The sequence below is a fragment of the Fusarium vanettenii genome (genome assembly GCF_000151355.1).
Source record: "Fusarium vanettenii 77-13-4 chromosome 5 genomic scaffold NECHAsca_61_chr5_1_0, whole genome shotgun sequence".
Lineage (NCBI taxonomy): Eukaryota > Fungi > Ascomycota > Sordariomycetes > Hypocreales > Nectriaceae > Fusarium > Fusarium vanettenii.
Genome location: NW_003315828.1, coordinates 29316 through 44162, shown reverse-complemented (window position 1 = coordinate 44162; position 14847 = coordinate 29316). Strand labels below are relative to the sequence as shown.

At 48.2% G+C, this 14847-nt stretch overlaps 5 protein-coding genes across 5 annotated transcripts; 1 reads left to right on the top strand and 4 right to left on the bottom strand.

Annotated features, from left to right (window-relative positions):
• Positions 1-4095: 4095 nt before the first annotated feature.
• On the top strand, positions 4096-5173 carry NECHADRAFT_39683 (uncharacterized protein; the record flags this gene model as incomplete). The annotated part of the gene is made up of 2 exons (XM_003040588.1): positions 4096-4880; positions 4939-5173. The coding sequence occupies 2 exons, from the start codon at positions 4096-4098 to the stop codon at positions 5171-5173; spliced, it is 1020 nt and encodes a 339-aa protein (XP_003040634.1).
• A 536-nt stretch (positions 5174-5709) lies between these two features.
• Positions 5710-6263, bottom strand: NECHADRAFT_79770 (uncharacterized protein; the record flags this gene model as incomplete). Its single annotated transcript, XM_003040558.1, has 3 exons — positions 5710-5769; positions 5841-5936; positions 6102-6263. The coding sequence occupies 3 exons, from the start codon at positions 6261-6263 to the stop codon at positions 5710-5712; spliced, it is 318 nt and encodes a 105-aa protein (XP_003040604.1).
• Positions 6264-6458: 195 nt separating this feature from the next.
• NECHADRAFT_29377 (uncharacterized protein) lies at positions 6459-6680 on the bottom strand (the record flags this gene model as incomplete). Its single annotated transcript, XM_003040557.1, has 1 exon — positions 6459-6680. A coding segment is annotated over one exon (222 nt), but the record flags the coding sequence as incomplete, so codon positions are not given.
• A 3294-nt stretch (positions 6681-9974) lies between these two features.
• NECHADRAFT_79769 (uncharacterized protein) lies at positions 9975-11349 on the bottom strand (the record flags this gene model as incomplete). Its single annotated transcript, XM_003040556.1, has 2 exons — positions 9975-10048; positions 10095-11349. 2 exons carry the CDS (start codon positions 11347-11349, stop codon positions 9975-9977), a joined length of 1329 nt encoding a protein of 442 aa, XP_003040602.1.
• Positions 11350-13054: 1705 nt separating this feature from the next.
• On the bottom strand, positions 13055-13792 carry NECHADRAFT_8266 (uncharacterized protein; the record flags this gene model as incomplete). The annotated part of the gene is made up of 3 exons (XM_003040555.1): positions 13055-13435; positions 13490-13544; positions 13596-13792. Coding segments are annotated over 3 exons (633 nt in total), but the record flags the coding sequence as incomplete, so codon positions are not given.
• Between the last annotated feature and the right edge of the window lie 1055 nt (positions 13793-14847).

The window sequence follows — 14847 nt, the reverse complement described above, 5'->3', positions numbered from 1 at the left end:
GTTTTCAGGTTCGCTCACGTCTCCTCCCCCTTCCCGTACTTTACCGAAAACAAGTGCATCAGAAATATTGGATTTGTCGTTGTCTTCAGATGGGAGAATATCTACCCCATACACTCCCGTGTTTACTCTCGTATCTGAGAGTAACCCCTTTCACGTCGCAGGAACGAATCCGGCCCCCCCAGACATGGACTCCGCGTATCCCACATGTAGTAGCCGGGGGGCAACTGAAACATCCGACGGAGCATCGGAGGATGGACAGCCCGTGGATCATTCCCGTTCTGTTTTCGTGGGTTCAACTTCGGTTACTCCATTGGCATTTCCCACACCTCCGCCTGAAGAAGCTACCAATACTGTTGCGCTCGTATGTTGTACCTGCGCGCTGGGGGTCTCTCCATTGACGCTGACGCGTAATGCGGATGCTCGCTGGACTACGAGGGAGAGTGTAACGGATCAACTTATTACCGCGCCCTCTGGGCGTACGGCGCTGGGAAAGGGCGGAAAGGAACATTCTAGTACTGATGGCTTTGATGATTCGATGGTTAGAAAGATTTCCTGGACTAGCCCTGACCAACAGAGTCTGGCTATTACCTCTGGGGGTAATTATGTTTTCTCTTTGAGTATATCTCATTTAGTACTGGTAGTATTTAGCTTGGGGATTATTCTCCTATAAACAAGTCCGAAGAACTTGCTGTTAGAAGTGGGGCAAGGATCACGACCATCTTGAACAGCTTCACGGTCAGCTTAAACGCCAGATCGCAGGCAACAGCCTGCTGCTGCCTGAAAGATGGGCCGGATGAACACAAGTATAAGAGACGGACCTTCATCATTCATTAGATAGAAGGAGCAGCTTTAATTCAATCTCTTCTGGCTACACTCATTGTTGCACACTCTCAACCTCCGCCATCATTGACCTTGCCGGATGGTAAATCAGTCGTGGACCCGCTCGGAGTAGCCCCATGTGGCTGTGAGATCTAGACCATCAGTACTCCGTACGCAACCTAACCTTGGTCAGCGAGATGGGTCCCAGCGTCGGACATAAAGCACGAGACTCAGGAGGTGACGGCGCAGCCAATTTTCCAAATCATCACGACGAGACCCCAATATTCGACCACAGACACCTTTATCGAGGAAACTCTTATCAGAGGGGACAAGCCCGTCTTCATAGCTCGAGTCAGGTCACAAACCATGCTCTATAAAGCACACAGGCCAGAGCTCAAAGATGCAAGTCTTAAAAAAGAGTTAGTCGCCGTACAGAAGGTCTGGGGGGCAAGCAGCAGCCCTGGTGTCTATATTCGTGTTCCTCATCTCCTAGCATGTCGCGTACGTACATTCTGGCGCCGTAGTCGGCTTTTCGCGTGACTGGGTTCTTCCTAGTTCATAAGGTAGTACTCTGCAGAACACGGTACAGAAACAAAATGGAACAACTAAGAGAAGTGACGAAGGTGGAGGCTTGCAAGCAGATAGCTAGCTAGTAATGCGATGATGCGTTTGTTGGTTATTGTCCCTCCAAGTCTATAAGTCAACATGAGACAGGGGCTTCAGAGCAACTCGACAGAAATAACACAGCCGTAACACAGCTGAAGGTTCTACACAACTGGAGTTTGTGCTCGAATGAAGGCTGTACCCAATATCTCGTAAGTTTCCTTTCCTTATTACACTTCCTCTTTGAGCCTCGCTCGGATCCGGCCGACATCTTTCTCGTAATAAACTCAGCCGCAGCCAACCCACTCCCTACCCCGCGCAAGCCGTTACCGGAAATCCCAAAGAGGCCCATCGTCTCTCTTAATAAAAAAAAACGAGCTGAGAAGCCACGCTTTATCCAAGAAACTAATGCAAGGGCCGAATGACACGCATCGGGGAGTTTATTTAAACCTCCGTGAATGTGGAGCGTCGTCAACACCTTTCGGAGCACGGCGATAGGCGGATGGAGAAAGCTGTCGGGTGTGGTATCCGAACAAGTGCTGCATCCGACATCCGTTGAGCCGATTCCTTTTGTCTCCAAAATCATGCCAGAATTGGTTGGCTCAGGCATGCAGGAGTGTCTCGGCCTGGGTTGATGATCATCTTGCAATGTAACATGGCATGCTGTGGAGAAACTCTGGATGTAGTCTACGCCCTGGCCGAGAGAAGAATGAATTCTCTAGAACTTTTCCCGTCAAAGTTTCGCCGGCCCGGTCAGGACTTCCACCAACGCGTCGAGCTGAGGGTTCATGGCTTGGCTATTGGGCTCTCAGTCGGCGAATGCGCCAGCAGAGTTAGCCTCTCGGGCTTTTTCTGCCAGTGTCTCAACATGGTGCTTGACACTCTGGCCTCGAAAGACATCCGGTTTAGATCCTGGTCATGTCCAGTGTCATGCGTATTTGTCTGGCTAGCAGATTCTCTTCCTTGGCTTTGTAACGCTTCATGACATCACAGCGTTCTGACTCGGCGGAGTACATGCGTGTACTGGGAGACAGATCCAATAAGTATGGTTCAGTCAGACCAAGGTTTCTTCCAGTAAACGAGGAAATCATTGAGTGAGGGTATATTCACACTGCCTTGAAGCCAAAATGGATCTTCATGGCTTTAGATGCCTTGTCAAGGATTATGTCTTCAGTAAGGTAGATGCCGGTGAAAACAAGAGAAAGACGCTTAATGATCATCCCAAGTGAGCGAAGAGTTGAGGCAACAGCCACACTCGTACAAGGTGCCTCAACTATCCCCGAACCAGGGCATTGCTGCCCAAGTTGATGACGAAACGAGCTCAGACGAACCCTGGAAATGTTTAACTGTACCGCCACTATCGTAAATGTCGAATTAAGTTCTAAGTTTAGTTAGCTCACGAACGTCCTGGGCGTGGCATCTGCGGAGTCGACGGTGAGGCGTTGGGCCGAGCAGCGTCTGCGGAGTCACCTCATCTCAAGAGAGCGCATAACACAGACACGGGAATTCTGTCAAATTTTGCTTGGGACCGTTACCATTGGCACGGGCGCGATCTTGCAAGGTAGTTTGGGCAGAGGACAAGGCCCCGACGATGAATAACACTTCGCCCAAGCCAACCCTGTCATGGTCTAGGGGGTTGGGCTAGCAGCTCTTGGATACTCGTAGCGAGATGGCCTCGTCATCTGGGCACCACGTTTTAGTCAATAATTCGATGTCACCCATCTGTTTAGAGGTCATGTCACATTCCCTGGAGCGCAACCAAAGGCGGCCTAGGCATAGAACCATGTGGCACCCAAGCCCAACGGGCACCACACGCATCCATCAGTTCTCTCCTGTAGGCTCGCGCTCGGGCATCCATTTTGATAGGCTCTCTCCTTTTCCTAGTGTCACAAAATGTCCCGGGAGGAGGTTTGATTCAGATCTAGCCCCCCATTTCATGCAGGGACACTGTCAAGCTTCTTGCTCTGGTCTAGCTTCACCCATCAAGACATCAACCCATCCAAAACGTCAGGTTATCCGAGCAGTAATTAACCCAAAGTGGAGCTTGGATTCGAACTGCCCTGCGTAATTGACCGTATTCAACTGAAGACTTCCCGGTGGTTTGATCAAGGTGGCGTTTAGATGTCAAACTCGCTCTGCTCACCGAAGCGAGAGTCGTCTGAAATGACAAGCATACCGAGTAATGCTACCTTTCTTTTTCAAATGACAATTCTAGCCCCACTGATTGAAAAAGTTGCGGGGTTTGATACTACCTCTCCGGTAACCTGAGGTGAGAGCTTAATCTCCGCGGGCCATTCTGATCAACCCACTAGGCAGACCATGTATCTCTATGTCGCTCCCTTTGAATGGTACTTTGACTTTGGTAAGGTGTTAAGAGTGGATTCACTGCTTAATTGCCTCGGTCTCGTCAAACCTACCTCCGCTATTCATTCCATCCTGACATTATATCTTCAAGGTGGTGAGCCCTCACTTTGTCGACAAAAGTGCCCTCGAGGTTTACAACAGTTTGCGTGTGTAGCATTTTACTTATATTCCTTTCAACCTTTGTTGGAACGCCTCTTTAAAATTCTTGCTTCCCATTGCTTATTAACCTTGTACCCTTTACTTTTTTTATTAAGCTCATCGTCTCCCTTCACAATGGCTCATCAATTCAAGTCAGATTTCCTATTTGATATGGAATGCTTTGGTCTCCCCAGTCATTCCATGTCGTACCCTTTTGATTCAACGAGCTTCTCTTCTGCCTCCTCCTCTTACGGCCCTTTCATTCCTACATCTCGAGTTTCAACGCCCCATGAGTTTTCGGCTTTAGAACCTGACGCATCCTACACTTTCTCTTACCGCGTTGATGTGTCTTCTCAAGAGGGAGCGGGCAACGTCATGCTTGACGCTATCAGCACGAAGCCGGAGCAGATGCCTTTCCCCAACGGCCCTCCAAACAAACCCACGAAGCAAGAGCTTATAGACTTCGACTATAGAGAGATTAGCATGGCACACAAACCCTCTATGGATCCTCTAGCGACATCTCGCCCTGAAACATTCGCCATCTCTCACGGGGCTGTTATTGACGCTACCTCCTTCGTCATGACACCCACCCAGGTGTCTTCAGGTTTCAAGGACACTAGCGTTCATTCACCCTGGTCCCGTACCAGTAGCAGCCCCTTCCTACAGAGTAATGACGATATTTTCGATATCGACCGCCAGCCAGAGTACCCCTATTATATCTACGATTCCCATTGTATCCGCGACGCAGATTCACTAGAGCAAGCTCGACCTCGGCAGATAGTGACGGAAGAGATTCACAAGACGGCTGAGATTCCGTCTATTCAGGCCCGAAGCCCTGGGAAGCGAGCCATCGAGCCCGTCCCTATCTCCGCGAAACCGGTATGGAGCAGTTGTGACTACCCAGGCTGCGATAGGGCATTCCGGCGCAAAGAGCACCTCAAGAGACATAAGCAATCGTAATTTTAAGATGTCTTATAAGCTTTACCATTGTCAAAAGGCTAACAGGTTATGCAGATTTCACGGCGAGGGCCCCAACCGTTTCTTATGCGAGTTCTGTGGTAAAGGCGATTTCAACCGTAGGGATAACCTTAATATCCACCGGAAGCTTCATGCCAGACGCAACAGCCACAATCGGCGTGTTAAGTTCGTCGCTGATGCAGTAACAGCAATCGAACAAGAGAAACGGAGCCGGAGGTTTCGAGCACGGACGAGACAGAGAGATCAGTGGTGCATTTCGGGTCAGGGTTAGCACCTATTTGCAGCGGCGGCCGTGGGTCTAGGTGACATTTTTCTCGCTTTGAGAAATTAGTTTTAAATAATTCTAGAAAATTTAGCTTTATAATGCACGGGACTGTAGTAATTACCTAGGTAGATAGTCTATATAGTCGAGCAAGGTCGGCTGGCCCCTCGGGTCAATCTGCCGAACACCCATTCTCATTATACACTAAGGCACGAAGATCTGCTGTGTCAGACCTGCATCTAGCACCGTAGCCCAGTTCCAGCACCTGGTACACTCGGACACTCGAATAGTCTGTTTAGAAAGTGATGGACAATGATTCCTTTCCTTTCTTTGTCATTTTTGCCCTTCTAGGCGACCCTCACAAATTAGACCAGGCGGAAGTCATCGGGTGCTTTGACTGGGAAGAAGCGTTTGTTCATGAAGATTTCAGGGAGTAAGTTCATGTCAGATATACGAACTAACGTTTTCCATCGATAACCCTCACAGGAAGACAATCAGAGCTTCCGACGCCTTAAGAGTTACCCTAAGCTTCCCATTTTGAACTCTCAATGTTTCCATCTTCCTGGCACCTCGAAGCCTGCAGTCTTCATTGGCAAAGGCTTGACCTGTGATGGAAAAGTTAGCAGATAATTCTCAGAAAAACGCTCAGTCGAGCCGTCGGGGGTATTGAACGCACCTCCAACGCTGGGTAATCCACGGCTTCTAGGGGAAGGCCGCTAAATTCGTCGTGGACTTTGCGAAGAAGGCTGCGAACAATCTTTTCGGCGTTGGCCTAGATGCCATTCATGTATTTCTATAGGAATGCGATTAGCTAAGCTTCCATAGGTAAATTACTTTAACTCACTTAAACAGTGCTCAGACCATATTCTTTAATACAATCCTCGATCAACCGGATTCCTTTAAGGTTAGCCACAGCTTAGGCCTTAAGATCACTAACGTTATCACTCCAAGTTCTAGTACCAGTACAGCCAGGGTATCTAGCAGGCTTCTCAAGCATCAGTTCGCGGAGCTCGTCTTCGTTGAACCTCCCTTGCTCGATGAGCTTAAATGAAGTAAAAGATGCGCCCTCCTGCCAGATCTCTTTTAGATAGGGCGGCATAGAACCGGCGCAGATACCGCCAATATCTACATAATAAGCACGAGAAGCGACCCAGAACAGAACCTCGTTGGTCTGCTCATCAATAACAGGTATAATTACGTTGACGTCTAGAAGATAAGAACCGCCGGCGGCGGGATAGTTAGAGACTAGCACGTCGCCTAGACGGAGACGGTTCCCCTACAACTCAGCCTAATAGGCAACGGCAAAGCTCATGGCTCCTAGATGGCAAGGGATATAGGGAGCATTTGCAACGAGGCCGCCAATTGGCGAGAATATGGCACATAAATAGTCCAATCGTTCCTTAATATTGATTGAAACCGAGGTTTTCTCGAGTAATCGGCCCATCTGCTCGGCGATACTCGTAAAACGGTGGCTAAAAATAGATAGTTGGATGGGATTAATAAAGCTTTCGTCCTCTTCTCTAGTCTTAAATATGGACTACAAGGCCTTCTCCAAAACAAGATGGCGAGGCAGGACAGTTACGGACCAACCAGGCTATACCAAAATCGTCTAAGTCTGATCTAAGATGAACAAAGGCCCCGGAACAATATCGCCAGAAGCGAGATCGTCAAGCCTATACACGTTGACATCATTCCAGACACCCGCCGTGTAGAGATTTATCTTCTTCACGCTCTTTTTCGGAGATACCAGGTTAGTAGAGACCGACTTAAGCGCCTAGGAAATGGTTTCAAAGCTCTGGCCCCTCGTGTTCCCAAGAGCTCTAACGCGGATATCATCGACCAGAATTTCGCGGTCAAGGGTAAAGCCGAACTCATCATGATGCTAACGCGTAAAGATGGAAGCAAAATCCCAAGAATCCACCGATTTCCGAATCATAAGGGAGCTATTGGTGCCGGCGTATCGCAAGTTAAGGAACAGCTCGTATTGGATCAAATGTGTTCTCTGGCGTTGTTGAATCTTGCTGGAGCGGAATAGAACATAGATGCCATTTGTGTAAATGCTAGTGAGATATCTATACTACCCTTCTCCATGTTTCGTAAGTTTACGGTTTTGTTGGCATAGTTGTCACAGCCCTCAAGTAAGTAGAAGATCTGGCTTGGGTGTGCTACGATTAGATGAAGTAGTAATCTTGCTCTTGCACGGCGTGTGCTGAGCGAGATCATCTTGGTCGGGGATACATCTTAGTCGCTCTTTGTTCTTTGCTAAATTCACCCCAAGGCCAAGTCCAGAGCTGGTGGTGTCGCGACTGATCTGTTTGTTTGTATTTATCTATACAATGCGGACAGAAATAACTACCCATGATCATAACCCTACGTGCCAGAGAAGGTCCAGTGTTGTGGGTTATTGGCAAGAATATAAAGAGTAAAAACAAAGTCAAGGATCCGAATGCTATTATTCTTTACTAGTATAATACCTGATTTTAACTGTTATTTATGTCTAAGCAGTTCTAGCTATAATTATTTTTACGCGATCTATAGTCGGTTTTATTTCCTGGTTGAAGTGCTCTAGCTGATAAATCGTCCTGCACTTCACATTGATCCAGCGGAGACTCCGTCCAATTCTCAAAGCACTATCTCGGATAAGCCGTTTCGCTATCATTGTGCTCTCATGGTCATCGAGGACAATGTTTCCGAATGTAAATGTTTCTCTCAGAGACGCTGATTGACTGGCCTTAGACTGACCGAGGGATGGACCCTGAGAGCTTGGTCTGCCATCGCCGTCTTGAGTAGTTGATGTTGGAATATAAACGCTTTCTTCCGCCTCTAAAAGAACTAAAATATTTTTTAAAGTGGAGAATGCATCCTTAATCAACAGCGCATCGTTTGAACATTGATTGCATGCACGGACAGATAGCAACAGTGAGCTGATTTGTGCATCGAGACTCATGAGAACACTCAAAGAAGCACCTCTCTCCAGACTGATCTCAAGGAGTTTCGCAAAGGAGGTGCCACTCTGGCAAGGACAGGGAGTGCCAGTCGACTCTCTTTGCCATTCGACCTCCATGTGACCGTACAATCGTTTGTTCGATAGGTACGAGGCGAATATTTTCTTTTTGCCCAAATTGCCACGTTGCGTGTTGCTGTGTTCTCAGTACAGCTGTTGCTTGCTGTATACCGTATATATCTAAAATCATTATTAAATAGGCCATTTAACTTTCTTTGTTCTACTTACATGTCGTTTTTTAAAGCTTTCTAATAAAGTCTTTTGGTAATTCTTTGTGTCGATAATTAGGTATAGGAAATGCTGCTATATCGCCACATACATCTGGCCGTGCCTTGGTATTGAGTTTTGGGGTCTTAAATTTGAGGTGCGATGAAACTACTCAATGAGTCTTCCCGACTTCATGTGAAAATAGGGAGTGAGGACGGTAGCCTTTCTAAGATGAAACGTCTACTCCACTGCTGGCGTGGCGTGACCCTGGAGGTAAGGTGACAGACCGCGAGACGATAATCTATTTCCACACCCGACGATGGGGCACCCCCTCTGGCGACTACTCTTTCCCAACGAGGTAACTTGGTAAAGGTTTAATTGTGGCCTTGCATCCTCTGGTGGCAGCCAGCCATAGTTATGCCGTTACCAGATGCCGAAGGCTGAAGCACGGGGATAGAGAAAGGACCGTCCCGGGTCCCGCAGTTCAAACTCTATTTCCTCTACCCCTACAAATTGAAATGTATCGTGACTGGGTAAGGCGTCAGGAGATCAGCTTCTCAGGTCACTATGGTCAAGGTAAAAATGGCTCAGTTGCTTGAGACTATCGCTAACGTGGGCTGCTCTGTGGCCAGCGTACAATCATCAACGGCACAAAATACAACGCTGTTCATGCTTCACGCGCGTCCTAATTTCCGATGACTCCTCTACTATCTTTCATATGGCGTCTCGGTAAACCTTAAGTCGATTCGGGCCCTTGTATGGGGTACGGGGTATGGCTAAGAATGATCTATGAGAGTATCAGACCATATCAACCCATAACCAACTTATCGCCGAATTGTAGTAGGGTTTTGCAGGGGCCTGGAAAAACGCAGAGATTGAGCAGTTTTACGGGTAACACCCCAGTAACTACCACAGTAAGGTTAGTCCTGGAATAAGTTGTCCGCTTCAACGCGACCTAGGCGGATACAACACAGACAGATTACCCAATAGAAGGTCAGATGATGCCAAGGAGGGGTTGCGTGTTCAGGGATAGGGGTTAGAATTGAGAGCGGTGCACGTGAGGCGTCGCGGTTGGTCGAGCAATGGCGATGACGTGCATCGGGGATATGATATACCTTGATTGCATGGATAAAGTCAAATCTCAGGTGTTATTGCTGAAAAGGAGATGATTGCGTTGGCAGGCCACGGAGGGCTGAGCCATATGAGATTCGGCCCAGATGATGCTAGCAAAGCAGCAAACGCAATGCATCCGAGTGTCTACCGCCCAGGCAATTGCTGGGGTCAGGTACTTTGGTCGACAGAGGAACCCGGGAGAGCTTACAGAAGCCGGGGTCCCGGAACCAACGGAACCAGGCCCTGGTTTAGACCCCGGCGGGTAACTTAATTTTCCACAGTGGGTGGCTTTGTTGGCCTGTGTGCGCGCGTAGAGTCTAACACCGATTTTCTCGACGTTAACAGCGATGATGACGATCGGCGCTTTGATATGTGCCGTTCTCTATGGCTCGAAAACCCCAAGTACCGTAATATTGTGCAAAATCCGACGTGTAATACTCCGTAAAAGTGTTCTCGAATACACCACGACGCTACAAATATTTGAAATCATTGTGTAACTGGTCGCGTGGTCGCTGCAACTTGGAAGAGCTGACCCCGCGAATCCGGTAGATAAAGGAGTTCTATATACACCAGCAAGAACCTACATATAACTCGACCTTTACGCACTATAGTAATGTTCGCTCGCTAAAAGTTCCATCATTCCCGACAGGGCTTCTAATCGACTGTCAACCCTCTGAAATATAAGCTGGACAGCTCGATCAAGCTTGTCAGGATCGCGTTGTCCTATGTTCGTAATGCGACTTTTTATATTCCCCATCACATGTCTTGCCCTGATAATGCGATGTTTGATCAACTCATGAATGCTGATCGTGCTTTTATGTCCCGTTAGAACCAAGTCCCCGATGATAAGCTGATGATTTTGAGTAGCGAGTGAATCCTCTAGGGCATACGCAATGCATTTCGCAATCCAATCATATATCAAAGCAAGTATGCCAAATATCTCCATTTCCTGAGACATGCAAGTGGCGCATCTCGAAACGCACCATTGAACGTGCTCAGCAGCCCATGCAACGTGTAGAACTGCATCCAGACGGAGGGAGGCTGGGCTCTCGGATCCCTGAACGCCGGCGATAGACATGAGCAGCTGGGCCTTGCTTAGTAACTGTGGCCACGAGCTTGTGCATAATTCCTCTCGGATATGATGAGATATTGTTGATTGTTCAGCAATATTTGTGATACTGGCAATGATTGCGTTTATTTCAGCCTGGGTTTGTGTGGATGGAGGCCTAGAATGAGTCGTCTTTTGAACTGTATCAGGGAACCGCTCTGCTGGGTGTGCTGAAGCCTTGCTGGCTGGCCGGTCGGTAGACATGCCATGCTGTAGATCAGCGCCTGGGGGGGCTCGGTTGGATGAAGTGTTTCCACGATTCCAGTCCAGTCCCACGTTTCCAGAGGGAACCGAATTAAATCCTTCTGTGTTGGTCCATAGTAGATCGTGCAGCATCATGTCGTCGATGTCGGGGATGTTTGAAGCCTGACAAAATTCTAGACTGGGGTCCGCCGGCTCTTGATTCCAGCCATCTTGCATTGACGAAGCGGTATTGTGTGAGTCTGCGGGAGGCAGGGCGGGTTCCCGAGTGGGGAGAAGAGATTGCTCGCTATCCGAACTGTGAACTCTATTGACGGCATGATTTCCAGGGCTGACTACAGTCAATGGCGGCTCTTGGCCAATAGAGACTGTATTCGGTGGATGATGTGACTTGTTCTGCTTGACCCGTGGACGCCCAGCACGCCGAGCTTTGCTGTATATGCAGTCTTGACCCCGTAGCTGGCATCTTTGGCACGAGGGTCTTTCACCGCTGCACTTGAGCTTGCTCCTGGTACAGCTATCGCAGCATCCTCGGAGTCTTGAAGGGACCATAGTGGACAGAAATTTGTTGATGCGGTATCTATTGGCTAAGACCGACGTGGGTGCGGGGCATGGAGATGTTGGTTGAGAAACGAGGGGCGGAATGCTCTTTACTAGTAGCTAGATATTGTGAGGGGGCAGATGCCTTATTTTTAGCTGTTAGCTTTAGCTACTTAGATAATAAAGTTACCACCTACATCGCCTTGACGTGAAATCTGGTGAAGTCGTGCCAGCTCCGCATGTGACAAATTGATTGGAAATTCTCGGCACAGAGTACAATTGTCCCTGCTGAGCTTATTACAATTCGAGCTGAGACATATAGAAAAGGATTATGCGTTTCTTGGCACGATAGCTTGACTCCCAATGGCCCGCTTCGCTGTGTTCTCTGGCCTGACACAGCGGTCACACTAGGCCTAACGACCCTGGTCCGGACGTCGAAAAGCGCTTTGTAAAGAGTACTTATGGCTCATGGTCTTTGCCGATGATTGCGACGCCTTGTGAAAAAAAGGAAAAAAAAAAAAGCCTTTGCCTGATGGGGTCGTTTTGAGGCGGAGCATATGGTAGATGGCAAGGGTTAGAAATCGACCCACCATGGCTCTGGGCCTACATTGCGGGCAGGTTTATCAAGTGCCCAAAGGCCGAAAGGGTGACTAGGAGGCAACTTGAAACCGGGTTGCTCGATTTGAGCTAGGTTATCGCTTAGACACATACGGGCTGGAGGCCGGTAAGTTCTTGCGCGCGAATCCATCTATAGCCATATTATTAGCCTCCTGTGCTCTTAAGAAACATTTTAGCTTTTGGCCTAGTAGAGACATAGTAGAAGTTGCTACGGGAGGCTCGTGGCTGGCCTTGCTGCCTGTAGCGCAAGAAGTCCATCAGAAATCACAATAAGTGGCGCTGGAAGAAATCGTCTATCTCGCAACGCCGTGTTCGAGATGTCTAGCATGAATACAGCGGCTAGAATGCCTAGATTGCCGTGGTGTAGGAACTTTTGATCTCATTTCGGGCCGGTAATCACGAACTCGATGAAACTATCTCCATCAGATGCAAGGTTTCTAGTGCTATGCTCGCTAAGTCTAAGTTACTCGCTAAAGCCCGGCTCCCCGTCCCTTGAAAACTTGAATAACATTGCTGGCCCTAGCGACGAAACAAAAATGCGGTGAGTCGATCCGCCGCAGCCACCTTGCCAACGTCATCGCGGCAAGGGTGCAAATGCTACAGTAACGCTGTCGTAAAATGCCAAACTTGCACGGCGGAACTGGGGGTCCTGCCAACCACAGATGCAGACTTTCTACTACCCCGAATGGCCCGGGCCGGAATGCCAAAAACAAGCAAACGAGTAATCCGACCCTTGAAGCGGCGGATATTTCGGCGGTAATGTTCCTTTCCAGGCCTTGTACTGATGGCATTTTTCAATTCGTTCATGAAACCTAACGAACTACAGTACTCGTTCCACTACTAGTTAATAGTTCACAACCATGCCAGCCAGTCACAATGCAAGACTTGCTGTTGCGACAGTGAAACCTCCAGCCGGAATAGCCGAATGAGAAAAGAGCATGAGAGAGTATACACGTGCTAGACAGAGGGAGCTCAGTCGCCGTACTTGCTGTTTATACATCTATCTGTGAGACCTACAATATTCTGTTCCAACGTCCAACAAGAAGAGATTTCTGGCTAATATATGATTCCAAAACGACACTTCCTACACTGTATTGTACCATTGCTCCCTAGAGAACCCCAAACATTCGGCAACAGATACGAACCGGAAATTCTCAGACGTAAAGAATTCCAACAAAGTGGGTGTCAGGACCGCGATGCTGTTGTGAAGCCGGCCATGCATCAAGACTATCGGCCCCTGGTAACTATCATTGTGCATCCCAACTTGGCTATCTTTCCAAGCGTTGATGATATCAGTACTGGAATGAACTTTGTCATCTGCTGCGAAGACCCAGTCCAATGGGTCTAAAGTCCACATGACAAGAGTGTAACCGTTGCGTACCAGGGATTTCCTACATTCCACTTCACATTCGCCAAACGGCGGTCGGACGAAGCTTGATCGTACATTGATTTTCTCCTGCAGCCATGCATTCAACATTTCCTACGACATGTCAGTCTATGCCCAAAATGAAACAATGACATATCAGCAGCGTACAAGATTATCTAACGTTTCTTTCGGCCCTACCTGGTCCATGTTTACATGGTCCCACCTATGTGAGGAATTAGTTCAATAAGAAATGCGATTCATGACATGAACTGACGTGTGTAGCCCCATCTGATGACCAGCTGCGTAAATATCAGAGATATATGTGTCAAGCTTCCATTTATTAATATGGTTAGGACCATTGTGGAAGAATGTCGCAGTTGCGTTGTAACGTTTTAAAAGCGCCAACAAGTCATATATCTCTTCAGTCGGATTGTCATCATATGTGAGGGCAACGGTACGTGGCGTAACACAGCGTCCTGTTGGTGTCAGTAGGGACCTTTCGCTGTTTTCCAGTTGGATACAGTTGAGCTTACTATGCGTTATGAGCTTTTCTGAAGTGCGTCCTCGAAGCCCTCGAAATGAGTCGGGTCGCAAGCTTAGGAACATCAGATACAGTGCAGTTCGTGATTTCAAGTGTCTTACTAGCCAATGACGAAAAACGCCCCGAGGAAGACGAAGATGCCTTTGAAAATCAGCCGCGGACCCGACATGGCTTGGAAGTGTTGCTGCGAATTGAAACAACCAAGCGGAATGATCGGACCACTGAAGATACCAGAACGGTTGGCCACCTCTCTGTGCCACTAACTGCAGGTATAATGTGAAAACAAGGTGAACCCTACTCCAGGTACAAGTATTTAAGTACTGACCCTAGTTGCTAGTTGAAGAATTAGAGTGGGGGTGTTCTACCTGGCAATTATGTCATTCGGCATATTTCGGGCTATTAAGCTTGATAATAGAGACCCGAGATTATATTTAAGCCGATAAGTCCGTCATTCAGTAAAACAGCCCTAGATATTCCAGATGTAAATCTGTATGATTAGCATGGACTATTGTTAGAGGACTTGCCAGTTGGCTTGTCTTCTTGCTGTCTGTGTGTTGCTCTGGCTCGTAAAGAGCCCAGTATCCCAATGGCAAAAACGGATTTCGTTAAATGCTCCGATCAGAGGATATTGGAAACTGGTACTCGGCTTGAAACCCGGGGCTAATACCGAGACCCGTCAATTCCGTTGGTGCGGTGACATGTCAAGCCTAGTGACTAATGTGTAAAATAAGCCGACGATGAAACAAACTTTGCCCAGGCCCTGACGTTGTTGGCTGCAGCCTCTCCCACCTCAAGTGCATGGAATCTATCGATGACTTGTCTCTTTGCGCTGTAGTGGCTAATGGGCCGGGTCTGGCATTTCTAGCCCAAGGTGAGCCGTACAAGACATAAGTCACCGCAGCGTTTGAAGGGAGCTAGGTAGGTCCTTCAATGGGACTCCTGTAGGTATGTATCATGCTGGTCGGAAGAGAATGGCTACTTCGTA